Here is a 14,628-nt window from a genome sequence, read left to right as displayed (position 1 = left end):
GGTGGGAGTGGAAATATCCTCCTCTCTTGCCCCAGGGATGAGCCCTTCACATTGGTGCTGAGGTATGTTGGGAAGGGAGGGCTCTGCTGGGGAAGCTTGCTCTACTGCCCTGTGGTACCTGCTGTTTGAAGGGTTTAAACCTCCAGGGCTATCAAACAGGCACATTTCACCAGCACTAAACGGACCTTAATAAAAGGGAGATGGGAAATTCAGTTGTCTTCGTTCATGTGGTGCTGGGCTTAGCTAGAGGGATCCCAGAAGAGCTGAAGATAGTGCGCTAGAGCGGGCAGTAGCTATGTGCTGTGCTATGTGTACGTGGTGTGGGTTAGTATCCAGTGGGGGTTGATTTGAGACATTCAGAGGCCGTTAGTGGCAGATCGGAAGTAGGGCTTAGAAGGGCCTCCCAGGGACAAGAGGTCACCATTGTGCAGCCCACCCTCTCTGACTCTGGTTTGTGTTTAATCCCCAGAAGCGGAAGTTGAAAGAAGGAGGTGAAAAGATGAAGAAGAAGAAGAAAGACGACTCCTATGACAAGGAAAAGAAGTCAAAAAAATCCAAGTTCCCCAAAGCCGGGTGAGAAGGAGCCCTATGTATTCAGGGGGCGACGGAAGTTCTTGGGTGCCAGTCTACCCCCGCCTCTCTGAGGCCAGATTGCATTTATCTGTACTGCAGTAGTGCCCAAAAGCTCCAGTCAAGACACGAGCCTATCATGGTGGGGACTGGATAAGCTCCTAGGAAGATGCTTCCCTGCCCCAAAGAATTTACAGTCCAGGTGGGCAAAAAGCCAGATGCAGGTTTAGGGGGAAACGGCCCAGCATCCAAGCAAAGGGGTTGGGGCAGTGAGGGGCACCTGGCTTGTTAGCTGCGTTTCTTTTCATTCGTTGTGTTCTCTCTATTTGTGACGGGCACAGGGATGGATGAGGGGGAATGGCATGAGGGGGTAAGTGTAGAAGAGGGAGTGAAAAGAGGATAATGGATATTGAAATGGGGAGAGCAAGGGAGGGAAGGATGGGAAGGAGCATGAAGTGTTAGGTGTTAGAAAGCTGGGGCAAGTGATCAGAACTGAAATGCAAAGCAGTGTGTTGATGCCACCCCTAGGCAGATGTGGAAGGCATTTCTGGTTTTGAGTGCTTGCTCTCTTTAGTCTCTCTCCTTTGAAACTGGCTTGTCATTGTTGGGCTACAAATGTAACCAGTTCCTTTTGACACTATAAGTGTTCTAATGCTTCCTAACAGCTGCAGTTTTTACTTGCTTTGATTTCTGTATCTGCTTTCTTTGCCTTACAGGCTCTTTCCCTTATTCTCTTCCCCCACTCACCCCTCCCCTCTCTGCAGCTGGCTCGATGCGCTTTCCCCTTGGTCTCTTCCCCCTTCGCTTTAATTATTTCCCTGTGTTTTCTTTTCTTTTGTGCTGTTTCATTTTTGGCAAGGTTCCAGTCCTGTGTCTCTCTCAAAAGCTGTCTGACCTGTCATGTTGAGTGCTTGGAACCTTGAAAGTCAATCAAAAAAGGGAATTTGATGTGGTGGTGCTACTAGAAGGGAAATGTTCAAAAGGCTTCTTTCAAATCAACTCTTCTCATATTTCAGTCTTTAGTACAAATGGTTTCAGTTTCTATTTGTGCACTGCTAGTGCATTCGTTGCTGTGCTATCTGGGGTGCATGCACCTGATTAATTAAAAGCATACCTTGATGGAGCAGGAGATTTAAGCTCCACCATACCAGGTCCCATCACCAAGAGAGGACTTGTGCATGAGATAGGGCCTAATGCTATGCACGACCTATCATTGGTATAAGGAATTCCACATCTGCCCTGCACCAAGAATCTCCTGCCCTCCCTGCACCTCTAAGACACAGCTCACAAGAGTTTCACCTGGAATGCTTATGGTGAGTGGGCCATAGATGGGGAGGTAGGCTCTAAGAGAGTTACACTGTAGCGCATGAAGAATCTTAACATTAGGGCCAAGACCTCAGAGTGGTGATGGAATCAAATGGGGAGCAAGTGGAGAGCTTAGAGCAGTGTTGTAATGGGCGTTCTAAGCTTTTCCTTGCTGAAGGTGGCTGGTGTGCATTGGACCATCCGTCATTTCCCATGGTCTGTCAGCTGTTTCCTCTGTGATATAGTAACGTGTTTGAGGGTAGTCATGTTAAACATCTTCACTCCCCACTTAACTGCTGTTCCGTGGGAAACATATTCATGAAGTCTGACATAAGAATGATCAGACAAGTATGTACAAGAAATCTAGTGGATTGTAAAATGGGAGGTGAACTTATTATGTGCTAGAACTAGAAGGGAGGACATTTAATAGTCAGGTAAATCTAAAAAAAATAGTATGTTGAACAGGAATATCCCTGAGTCACTATCAACACTTGGTGTTGTACAAAGTTGTACTTTTCAGTAACACAGTGCCGAATTCCTAGCAGGTTTCAGAGTAACAGCCGTGTTAGTCTGTATTCGCAAAAAGAAAAGGAGTACTTGTGGCACCTTAGAGACTAACCAATTTATTTGAGCATGAGCTTTCGTGAGCTACAGCTCACTTCTGTAGCTCACGAAAGCTCATGCTCAAATAAATTGGTTAGTCTCTAAGGTGCCACAAGTACTCCTTTTCTTTTTGTGAATTCCTAGCAGTGGCCTCTAGAGGCAGTAGCTCCATGTTCTGGGGGAACTAGGGGTAAGGCAGAGTAGGTCCTGGGTAAGTTTCATCTGGAGATCAGCATGCGTGGTTGATGCTCTGAGCTAGTACAAAGGTATTTCCTCTCTCCTCCCCTCTTCTTGCGAGATTCCCTTCCCTTTATGGGGCTTATTGTCATAAGGATGTTCTTGTTTTTCCCTTGCTTACAGCTTCACAGCACTGAATGCCAGTAAGGAGAAGAAGAAGAAGAAATATTCAGGTGCTTTGAGTGTCAAAGAGATGCTGAAGAAATTCCAGAAGGAGAAGGAAGCTCAGAAGAAGAGAGATGAGGAGCAGAAGATAGTGACACCCTCACCAGCAGAAGCTCCGGCCCCGCGGGAAGTGGAGACTATGTCTGATCCTTTGCTATCTCTCTTTGGCCACGCCAGTGACAGTGACTTGCTTCAGGCCGCCACTGCCATGGACTCCCTGACCGATTTAGACCTGGAGCATCTCTTCAACGAATCTCCAGAAGGGAGTCCTTTCCATGACATGGAAGATGGGAGTGACCCTCTTGGGATGGGCTTGGAACAGGAGTTCAAACAGCCACCCTCCCTCCCAGATGGAGTACCAGCCATACTGGAGAAACGCATCAAAGAGCTGACTCAGGTATTGCAGCTAGATTAGGCATGGGGTGTACTGCTCAGTAGGGGATGGATGGATTGTGCAGCTGATGGAGGAGGACAAGCCTCTTCTGTTTCGTACACAGGCGAGTCTGCAGCTCCACCAGCTGGTGGGCCTCTGTCTGACATAGGATTGGCTTCACTTCACATAGTTCCCCCCGCTTATGGAAGTGAAGGACTGTGTGTAGAGCCAGGTGTAGTCCAGCTAGGGGTCACTCCAGCTTTTGCTGCACTTCTTCTGCACTCAGTGCTTTGAGATGGTGTTAAAATGCTGCTTAGCTCAAGCGTACTACATTCAGTAGTTGGTAAGCATAACCTTTATCCTTGTCATGGAGAGACAGGGACTTGGTGATCTAATAAGTCAGTTCCATCTCTAATTTCCATGACTGACTTAACCTGAGTGGGCTTATAATAGGAGGCAGTGAAGCTGGAAGCCAAGTTGCAGGATAATATCCTTTAAATCCAGTGGTGGTGAGAAATAGGACTCTGAAGTGGTGCTACATTCAGCTTCCTATACACTAAAACAAGCAGATGCCAGCAATAAGTTTTGGCTTTTCTTGACATCTTGTAACATTGTAGAGCCCATATATCCAGGAATGAGGATTTATTAGCATTGTTAACTCAGCTCCAGTTACAGAATCTTCACCTTGAGATGCACAGAGGTGGATGCCTCAGTTAAGGCTTAACTATATCTTACCACACTTCCGCCGGGTCTCTCTCAGTGGCAGAGAAGTCTGAGATGGAAAGAAAGAACCCAGCTTGACTTTCAGATCCCACCTGTGTGGCACTGACCATTGGGGGAGAAGGGAAAGAGTACTTTTAATTCTAGAAGACTGATATGGAGATTTTGAGAGGTAGTAAACATTGAGCCTCTTGAGGATACTTTAGGGAATTGCATTTTAAAAACCATTTGGTATTTAAGCTTCTGTAAGAGCTGTCGTGCCATTTGTTTATGGACATGTCATGGTGACATTTCTGTCCTGCTACTAATATTTAAATTTAGACTTCAGGTCCTAACCTCTGCTCTTACCCTAATGTAGAACAGTGGGACAGTCACCATCTTAGAGCATGTGCTCTTACATGTCTGTTGAGGTAGTTCCTCTTCATTAGCACGTCCCTCTTCGAAACCTGAACTCTTTGTAGTGGTGGTGAGCTGTCAGCACTGAGGCATCACAGGATAGAAAGTTCGGCAAGGTGTTGCCACAGCAAAGTATGGGTGATAAAATGATATGGAACTTTTCATGGAGGTAGCCATTTGTTACTTTTGCTGTTAATGGATAACTGGAACAGATGTCCCTGGAGTGTATGTTATCTAGTGGTGAGTAATACAATGGCTCCCTTGACACAGAGTTAATTATTACACTGCTGCGAGTTTGTGTGATGGCCAATTACTGTGTGGTTATGGGGGAACATTTCACAGTGTAGTAGAAAAGCAGGGTCGCTGCTGGGTTATGTTTCTAGGGGGCAAGAAACAGTTGCATTTTCAAACTTGTGTTTCCTAAGCCCCCTTGGTCAGTCTGGACTCTGGAGAACAGACCCTGTTAGCAGGTGAAGGTGGACAAAGACCACACTTCTGGATGCACACACCCTAAAAGAGGCCAGTTTTCTGCCCATATCAGCAACTGGGAGCATCCCTCTGTCGAATGGAAGCTTTCACACATTCTTCTCTTCTTTTCCCTCCTTTGAGTTTTTGGTTTTAACCCTCTCCTCCCTGGTAGGATTTTCATAGTGCTGCTTTTCTTTTTAGAAAATAATTTTTATTTTTCGTCTGTCTACTATCTGTGTGGTGGTGTCTTTTGGCCATCTGCCTGCTGCTGCTATCAGAGCTGGGGGTCACTTTAGGAATGTAGGACCTCTCCTTACTCATTCATCCCTTACCAGCCTGGAGCTTGAAGCATCAGCATAAGTGATTTCAAAGCCATCTCCCCTTGCTAGGGCTGGCTAACTCAGTGTGTGTAATTCCTGGTTAATCCCAGCCCTTGCTTTCTTGTATAGTTCCACTCACCAGCACAGAAATGGTACTAGGCGACCTCAGCCACAACCTATAATTTCTTGCTATCCCTCCTCCAGTTGTTTGAGTTATTTTTACCATTGTTCCACATTCTTATTGCTCTGATTTTTTGTGTGTGCAATTCTTGTTACTTGGGAAACTTCCTGTACAGGATTCCTTGGCTGGAACTGACCCATCTGTATGTGTTGACGGAGCACATTTGGTTGGTCCTCTGTCTTCTGCTAGGAAGTCCTATTGCCTAGTGTCCAGAATGGCCTAGTAGGGACTGGGAGAAACCAAATTAGAGTTAAGTAAGAGGCCCCTCTGCTTCCCAGAGGCAGTCGTTGTCTCATGCTGCGTATGCTACCCGAACTGCAAGTGCGGGTCTGACTGCTGCAGCATGAAATAAAACACTGTGCCCTGGAGCCGTCTTGCGCTGAGGTGCAAGTAGCTGCTCCTTGTTCCCAGGGGAAGGCTGCTGTTGAAACATACCAGGTGTGCTAGTTGCTCAGGAGTCCTCTGCTTGGCCACAAGGGCGGGAGAGTGCTTCTCTCAATTTCACAGGTGCATTGAAGTGAGAACTATCATTGGCTATTGAGCTGGAGGGTTTTCTGGGGCAGGGTTGGGAGGGCGGACAGTCTTGAGAAGTGAGGGCATGGAGGGGATGAACAGAGGGCAGGACTCCTTATATTGTCTGCTTCTGGCTTGATGGGATCATATTTACAGTCCAGCTATCTTGCCCTTCCTCCAGCCCCACATCTATGAATTCACACTGCACCTCACTGAGGCTTGACAGTGGGGAGGGACTCCTCTATCCCGAGGTGTTTCTGTTGACATTATTAGGTACATACGAAAGGAAGGCAAGCTGGGACCTGCTGAGAAGCTGCCAAGAAATGAGAGAGCGCATAGGGTCTGAGTCTCGTCTCCTCTCCCCTCTCCTCATTCTTGCCTCAACCGAGAAATCGTACAATTGTTTAGAGTAAAATAAAGGAGAATTGTTAAAACTAGAACTGGGCCAGATCTGTGGGATGATAGTCCATCTCATGGCTAATGCAAAGGATCTTGTCTCCAAAAAGGCAGGCCAGCGGATTGAACTCCCCAGACCTCCTGCTCTCCAGTAAGAAACTGGAACTTGGCAGGAAGTAGATTTTCCATTTTGCAGGAAATTCTTTTGATTTTTTCTAAAATATTGTTCCATTCCAAAACAGAATGAAAACAAATAATTTTGAAATTTCCCATATAACAATTTCCACCCCTACTCCCCCCCCCCCCAGAATTTTGTTTTGGTGCAATTGAAAGATTTCATTCTGATAGAATGTAAAATAAAACAATTGAAATGAAAAGTCAGTTCGAAATGGAAAATTCAAGTGTTGCATTCCAAAGAGGTCGAAATGGAATATTTTGAGCATATCAAAACCGCCTTTGACAAAATTTAATGTAGAACAAATTTGGGAAATCAACACAGTCTCATGAAACATTTTGCTTTTCTATGAATGATTGACTGAAGTCTCTAAGAGGAAATGCTAGAGTGCCCCTGGTTTTCCTGGATGATTATTTAATTATAGACTGTCCGCATTGGATGTGCGGAGTTGTGTGAGAAGAACACTACAAATCTGGGGCTTATGCAGCAGAGGAAGTGGTGCCTTACCTGGCACATTGTACAGGCTTGCATTGCTTTCAGTGCTGGTGGGTGCTGTTTATTCACAGCATATCTCCTCTTGTACTCTGGTGCTTCCAGCTGGGTTTGTTAATGAGCAGTACTGGTTCCATTTCTCTTCAGTTTCTATAACCCTCCTCTGCTGGAAGGCCCATGTGCATTGGCAGACACATTTTCCCCTGCATCCATTCAAATGAAGGCAGTGGCTGGGTGGCCCAGAAATGCAGGGCTGCACTGGAGTAGTGTTTTTTTCAGCTGTTCCTTGGAATGCTGGCCCAGCACACTGGTACTCTACTCTGGAGCACCTCTCAGGAGAGCCACATGCTTTCGGTGTAGAGGTGAGAGCAGGTAGTGCGGTATGTGCAGGTCAGAGCAAGGGGGTGAGAACACCCCCTTCCTAAAGCAGAGAGGCCCAGGGCAACTTGGGGGAAAGCAGAGCATATCTCACATTGGTGTGCTTTACTTGGAGTATATTCCAGTGAAATAGAGCAAAACTCAGCTGCCATGTGAAGTTAGTGATTGCATCCCCCGTGTAGAGTTAATGGTGAAGCTTCAGCTAGAGGGGCCCTAGCACAGCTAGCTGATTGGCTGGGGTTTTGGGGCAGGCCTTCCAGTTTCTGACAAGTGGGACACGACCGAGCTCATTCATGGAAGTGCATGTCATGCAAAGTAGGTGTTACTTCCACTTGGAGTCTCGGTATGTAACCGATGCAGAGTCTCCCTGGAATAAAGTTGCTGATAGAGTTTTATTACAGTATCCCTGAGGCTGCTTTGAAAAACATTTGATTACTTGTGCCTCTTTGTATCTGTCTGTGAGCTAACAGCTCATATTGTCTACTGTGAACCAGGCTGCCAGAGCTGCAGAAGGAGAAGGCAAACAGAGGTTTTTCACCCAGGATATCAATAACATCATACTGGAGTAAGTATCCTCATCTCTTACCTGCCATTAATATAGAGGAAGGGGACACAACTCTGGGGAAGGGAGAAAGTTATATAGAACACGCTCCAGTGGTAAATCTAGGGGGAGAAGATCTCCTGGCTCTAGGGTTGAGGGGCATGGGTGGGGAGCTGCCCTGTGTAAGCTCCTCCTAGGTGTGTTGGGACTAACCCTGATGTACTCCATAATTGGCCTTAAATTGGAGAATACCAAATATTTGGGGTGGGGGTGAGGGTGAGGGTGGGGGAGAATTAAGAGGTGTGTCCAGTCATCCTGTTTCCATCTCCAGCTGGTGTTTAAGATAAACTGTTGAAATGTGCTATGCTTGGTCAATTGAATCAAATCTATAACTGGAAATAAAGTGGCCTCTTCTAATTACAATAGCCTTTTTCCATGAGGGCTCTTAGTCGTCCTATTCCTTGCTATCCAATCCAGAACGGTATAGGGAGTATCCCCTGGTTAGAAGAGCGGACTAAGAGCTGGAGCTGCTGGGTTCAATTCCTGGCTATGCCACTGATTTTCTCCGTGACTGGAGTGATTCCCTTAACCACCCTGAATATTAGGTTTACCCATCTGTAAAACGGGGAGAATACCTACATGTCTTATCCAGCGTAATTTTCTCAAAGTGCTCTGAGAGCCTTGGATGAAGGGTGAAACGTGAAAAGTATGTTATCTCTGGTTTAGGCTGCAGTGTTTCTGTTGTGATCTGTTTTGACTAGGGTAATGTGCTCCTTGGGGAATATCTTTCTTGTTTCATTGCCTAAAGCTTCATTGGTCATCATGGTCCTGACTGCCTTGAAGGAAGTATGGAAGAAATGACACTCTTGACCTATATTGGCTGTAATATGCTTGTTATGTGCTCCGTTATGATGGTGGTGGGCATGTACTGAGTGGAAAAGCCTAGACTGTGTGATTCCTGGAGTCAGCTCACCACATCCCTAGTATTATGTGACTTTCTTCATGTCAGAATATTTGTGTTACTTTGAGGAAACCATGTTGAAATCACAGTCAATAGTCTGTCTATCCTATTCTTCAGCATAGAGCTGCAGACCCGTGAGCTGAATAGCCAGATCCGATCCGGGGTGTATGCTCACCTGGCCTCCTTCCTTCCTTGCAGCAAAGACACACTGGTCAAACGTGCCCGCAGGCTTTATCTTTACGAACAGGTGGGTGATCTTAGAAGCAGCACAATATCCTTTAATTTGCACTTTGACCATGCTCTGGAGATCAGGAATTTTCTTCTTTTTATGAGGCACTATTGTCCTCTGCTGAGCATATAGCAGTCACCATGTCTAGTGGTACCGTTACAACACTGCTATTGTCTCTGAACTATGGGATCTCTTGAATGGAAAGTTCTGTGTGAAACCTCACCGTGTCCTGTCGCTCTTTGCAGGGTGGCCGACTGAAGGAGCCTCTCCAGAAGCTAAAGGAAGCCATTGGGCGGGCAATGCCAGAGCAGATGGCTAAATATCAGGAGGAGTGTCAAGCGCATACCCAGGCCAAGTTTGCTAAGTAAGCTTTTCCTTTTCTTCTCAATATCAATCTGTATCTCTTCTCAGCAGGTACCCTCCACCTGCAGGTTGCTCTTGTGGCCTTTCACTTCTTTTCAGTCTTTTGTTTATGTGTTTAAGCCTAGATGGAAAATTTCTCAAGGGCACAAGGGTTGTCAAGCTGTGTCCTTGCCCCTCATGCTGTGGTCTTGCTGTAGCATTCCTGTAGAGTACCAGAGGTTAGGGGATTCTGCTGTAGCAGCACCAGATGCTTCAGAGGAAGGTGCGAGAAACCTCCTAATCTCTAGTTGTTAGAGATTGTTTTAAAATCTGAAGCATGAGGATTAATATCTCTTCCATAGCTTATGTTCGCTTTCTATAACTCCGGATGTTCTTGTTGTCCATATCCATGTCAGTCCTTTTCTGAATCATTCTACATTGTAATATCTGTGGCAGTGAGTTCCACAGTTTACTGATTCCATTCTATTTTCAGGATGCTGGAAGAGGAAAAGGACAAGGAGCAGAGAGACCGGGTTTGCTCTGATGAGGAGGATGATGAGGAGAAGGGAGGGAAGCGGATAATGGGACCTCGGAAGAAATTTCAGTGGAACGATGAAATCAGGTTTGGACAGATTGAGTCTTTGACCGAATCTTTTCCATTCGTTCCATTCCAGACCCTTGAGCTTGATGGAGCTGGGAGTACACAGTGTGACTTTGTTTTATCTCTGGCTTTCTGAGTGTGTCTGACCCTAAATACTGAATCCATTCAGGGTCTGCTCAGAGGTTTGGTGTTGCAATCTTTTATGAGGCTAGTGCAACATTTGTTAGTCTCAGATTCTGCGTGTATTCTAAAATGCTCCCGCTTCCAGGCATGGTGCTGGCTCTTCAGGAGACAGTAAGGGGCTTCAATGGGTAGATGCGAAGATAGTGGCTAGATGAGAAGTTTAAAGATATTTGATAATAGGGAGCCTTTTTGGGAAAGAAGGAGCTACACTGAGGACATGAGGTCCTACAGATTCTAAAATGACCAGATTGCTGGTAATTAAAACTGCTGGTAAGAATGCAGCAGCTGGGATTCTAGAGTCTGATAAAGAAGAGTATGGGTAGGGTGGCATGGTTGAAGGGGAAAATGATAAAGGGCAAAGAGAAAACTGATCAACCCCTCATTGTCTCTTTGTTCCATAACAAGGGCACAACATTATATTAAGGGCTGGTTCCTTTAGAACATAAAGGAAACTTCACTTCACACAGCATCTAGTTGCCTTCTAGAACAAACTGCTGCAGTTGGTTATCAAGACAAACTGGCTTAATTTCAGGGCCATTAATAACAGCTAAAGTTATGGCAGAGGGCAACCACATCTTCTGCCACAGGGTATTAAGTTGCGGGAGCTAGGAAGTATCTACTCTCACACCTACTCACCCACTCTGCCCAGTTGGCTGGGTGCATTACTGTGGAGGTGTCACTCTTCTCTGAAGAATCACCACTTGGGAACTTCTGGGCTTGTGATCCTCGATCTGGTCCATAGTCTGACCCAGAATGGCAAATCCTAATGTGAGGAGACTGATAAAATATTCACTCAACTCTGATTAATTGAGTGCACTCCGGGGGAAATTGTTGTGGGTAACCTGGTCTGAATCTGCCCATCTCTCAGGGAGCTGCTTTGCCACGTGGTGAAGATTAAACTGGATGGCTATGAGCTGGAGAAGAACAAGGCTCAGTCTCTGGAGGATTACGTGAAGACCTTTCTAGATGCAGAGGTCAAACCCCTCTGGCCGAAGGGCTGGATGCAGTCCAGGTGAGTCAGAGTGAGGCTGTCAACACTTTGCGTTCTGTTGTTCCTTATCTCAGAGGATCTTGCAGTATGTCAGACATGAGTGAGGTCTCATGTCTCAGTTGTGTCCCCATCTACCAGAAGGGAAGAAGCATCAGAATGATTAAGTGACTCGCCCAAGGTGTGTCAGTGAGTCTGTTCCATAAGTGGGAACTGAACCTGAGCTCTTCACTCTTAATTGCTAGGCTGTGTTTCCTCCTTACACATTCCACTGAGGAAGCCAGCACGTGAGTGGGAAGTGGAGTCACTTTGGTGCTACTATTGGCTGTTCTCTTGCTTGTTTTGCTCAGTAGCTTAAAAGAAAGGCAGTGGTAAACCTCTAATATGGGGATTCTTCATCCCTTTTTCTGAAGTGAGTTGGTCTGAAGGGGAGAAGTAGGTCCCAGCTTTTTATAACCATTGTGTGAATGGTCAGTAATGGGTCTAACTGGACACCTGCATGCCTAGGTACTGCAGTTGTACACAGAAAGGAGGTTCACAAATGTGTGGACATTTGTAATGTGCCATTCAGAGAACGTGAGCTCGGCAGTGGGATTGGAAAATGGGTAAGGAGGATTCCGGAGCTTAGAAGGACGCTGCTGGATTTGAGGTTTGTAAAACATTAGCTTTTATGTGAGAGTAATAGAAATAGTTCCACTGCTGTGTTCTGAATTCCAAATAAATAAACATGGAAAACCGTGAACATTTCAATGTATAAACAAGCATTTCGTGCAGTTTAGGAGTAAAGTATCCATTGCAATTTGCGACTGAGTGCAGGAGAACTTAGACGTGAAATTGACTAGACAGTGACTATGAACAAAAATTGCTTTTCCCGGTTGCTTTTCAAATGCTCAAGCAAAATTCTCTGCTCTTCAGAGCTCACAGGCTAAGCTAAGGGCAGACAAGCAGACAGAAGGCAGGGGAAAATGAATAGGAACATTAGGCAAACTGTGTACAGTTTATATACAAGACAACTCAATTCACTGTACACAAGAAGGCAGAACTTGGTTAGGCTACTGGTGTGCTGAGACCTCCGCGTATCATGTGAACCAATATTGTCTCTTGTTTCCTTGTTTTCCCGAGTTTGTCAGCATCCACCCATTGTCTCCTGTTTAAAATACTTAGATGGTAAGCCCTTTGGGGCAAGGGACTGGCTTTTGCTTCTGTGTTTGTACAGCACCTAGCACAGTGGGGGTCCTAGGTGCTATGAAAATACAAATGATGATAATCTTGAAGAGGAGCTTCCATGTGGACAGAATAGAGATTGTGTGGATGAGTTCAGAGACGTGGTGGTGCGTGCCGAGTGTATTTTAGAGTCTGAGCTGAGAGAGCGGCAGTTAGTGAAAGTAAGCTGGCATTTGTTTTTTTTTAGTTTGTTTTAACAGCCAAATACATTTAATAACAGAGGAGCAGACATATTAAAAACATAAACCCTGACTGCATGTTTGTAATCTTTTTACCCAGACATCTAGAGCAGTGGCTCGCAACCTTTTCTGACTACTGTACCCCTTTCAGGAGTCTGATTTGTCTTGCGTACCCCCACATTACACCTCACTTAAAAACTACTTGCTTACAAAATCAGACCTAAAAATACAAGTGTCCCAGCACACTATTACTGAAAAATTGGTTACATTCTCATTTTTACCATATCATTATAAAATAAATCAATGGGAATATAAATATTGTATATAGAGCAGTACAAACAAGTCATTGTGTGAAATTTTAGTTTGTACTGACTTCGCTAGTGATTTTTATCTTGCCTAGTTTTACAACAGGCTACTATCTAGATGAGTTGATGTGCCCCGTGGAAGACCTCTGTGTACCCTCCAGGTGTACACATACCCCTGGTTGAGAACCACTGATCTAGAGGAGCAGCTGCCGTTATCCTTCTGTTAGCTGAATTGGTGTTGGTATTGCCACGCCAGTTGGTTTAGCCAGTAGCAGAGGGCTCGCTGTGAAGTTGTAATAATTAATAGACTTGGAGCCTGTGGAGAGAGTAGCCCCCACCCCACCCCAGAGAAGGACTTGAATGGGGACATTTTGTTGCAGTAGGAGAGAGGCTTCCTGAGAAGAATTGGGTGCCAAGTTACCAGCTTTTCCTGCCTCTGGCAGTTTGGCTCACCACAGCATGCATCATGGTACAGCAGAGTTCCGTTGTCTCCTGTGATCCCTGTCATTCTAGTGAGCACGGCTGGATAGAACTGATCACGGCTCTCTCTCCTTTGCAGGACTCTGTTCAAGGAGAGCAGGCGTGTGCATGGACACTTGACATCAATCCTGTGAGTATCTTGCAGCACTTGCCCTCTTCCTTGATTGTTGTTGTACTGTATTGTTGGTTGCTACCAAATAAAGTTCTCCCCGTTCGTTCTTTGCTCCTACGTGAGGCCTGCAGTCTTGCTTGTTCAGCTCTCTCCGGATGCAGCTTGGCTTTGCATGAGCGGAGAGCGTCTCTGGGAAGTAGCGTAGCTATAGTTTGCATATAACTTCACCTCCAACAATAGATTCGCGTGCACCTTGTTCACCTTGAGATTTCTCCCAGATAAGAACTCTAACCTGGGCTGGGCTTTCCTAGAATTTAATCATTCAACAGAAAGGGCCACTTGTATGCTATACCCTTGGAGGGAGCATGGATACAGCTTGTGCTTGGTTCCATCAGTATGCAGATGGCACCCTGCTCTATTGGTCTTCATTCAATGTGGACTTTTTCTTATTGCCTGGCTGAAGGAGGGTCTGGGATAAGCATGGTAGCTAAGGCTCATTGCAGGCAAGAAGGAGGGATACCAGTTTGCCAGGAGAACCATGTGGAATTCAGCTGAGATGATGCCTGCTCTAATGACTTAAAGGAACCTTCCTGACAGAGTTTTTCTGAGGATGCTTCTGGATCCATGATTTCTCCTGGCATCCCGGGTAGCTGGCCTGAGCACAAACGATTGTGGCAGTTTCTCTCTGCGGGCCTCTTATTATAGTTCCTTTGTGACTTCTGGAATGTGTTATTGCAGTGTACTCAGTTCAACACTGACTCGATAACTGGTTCAGGACATGCAGGCCAATGGCTTTCAGTGACTAGTGCTCCACCAACACTTCTGCCTCCTCCCTCACTTTCCTTGGGCTCCTGAATGGAAGTCAGGACTTTCTAGAGCAATAGCAAACTTCATGTGGTTTGAGTCTTAGCAACCTGAGAAGCTGCCTCTCTTCCTATGAATCTCAGTGGAGATCAGTTGGTGCGCTCCCGCTAACCGCCCCCAGTGCACTCCTTAATTGGCTTGTTCTCCAGGGAAATTCAATGAGCCCATATGTCTTTTGTCTCTCTCCAAACAGGGCGAAGAAGAAAGTTATGGCTCCTCCAAAAGTGAAGGTGAAAGTGAGTTTTGTTGTCTCCCTGCCTCCCGGAGGCTGTACTTACCTGTCTTGAGATGGGGAGGGACAATGTTGCTTATGATGTGCACTGAACT

General features: G+C 45.8%; 1 protein-coding gene across 8 annotated transcripts in view; it reads left to right on the top strand.

The window, feature by feature from the left end:
* Positions 1-14,628, top strand: part of UBN1 (ubinuclein 1) — a 40,840-nt gene that overhangs the window by 9,018 nt on the left and 17,194 nt on the right. For 7 of the 8 annotated variants that reach the window (XR_007358756.2, XM_048866454.2, XM_048866455.2 and 4 more), the window contains exons 6-14: positions 470-573; positions 2,839-3,277; positions 7,787-7,857; positions 8,912-9,041; positions 9,269-9,387; positions 9,859-9,987; positions 11,018-11,161; positions 13,405-13,455; positions 14,495-14,537. Coding sequence is in view for 7 of the 8 variants with exons in the window: in XM_048866454.2 (XP_048722411.1) it covers positions 470-573; positions 2,839-3,277; positions 7,787-7,857; positions 8,912-9,041; positions 9,269-9,387; positions 9,859-9,987; positions 11,018-11,161; positions 13,405-13,455; positions 14,495-14,537 (1,230 nt within the window). In the remaining variant the exon portion in view is untranslated. The remainder of the gene's footprint in view (positions 1-469; positions 574-2,838; positions 3,278-7,786; positions 7,858-8,911; positions 9,042-9,268; positions 9,388-9,858; positions 9,988-11,017; positions 11,162-13,404; positions 13,456-14,494; positions 14,538-14,628) is intronic. The other variant, XM_048866451.2, reaches the window with a different exon arrangement.

The sequence above is a fragment of the Caretta caretta genome, chromosome 10 (assembly GCF_965140235.1).
Source record: "Caretta caretta isolate rCarCar2 chromosome 10, rCarCar1.hap1, whole genome shotgun sequence".
Taxonomy (NCBI): Eukaryota; Metazoa; Chordata; order Testudines; family Cheloniidae; genus Caretta; species Caretta caretta.
Note: the sequence above shows the minus strand (reverse complement) of the source record. Positions and strands in the feature narration are given on the sequence as shown.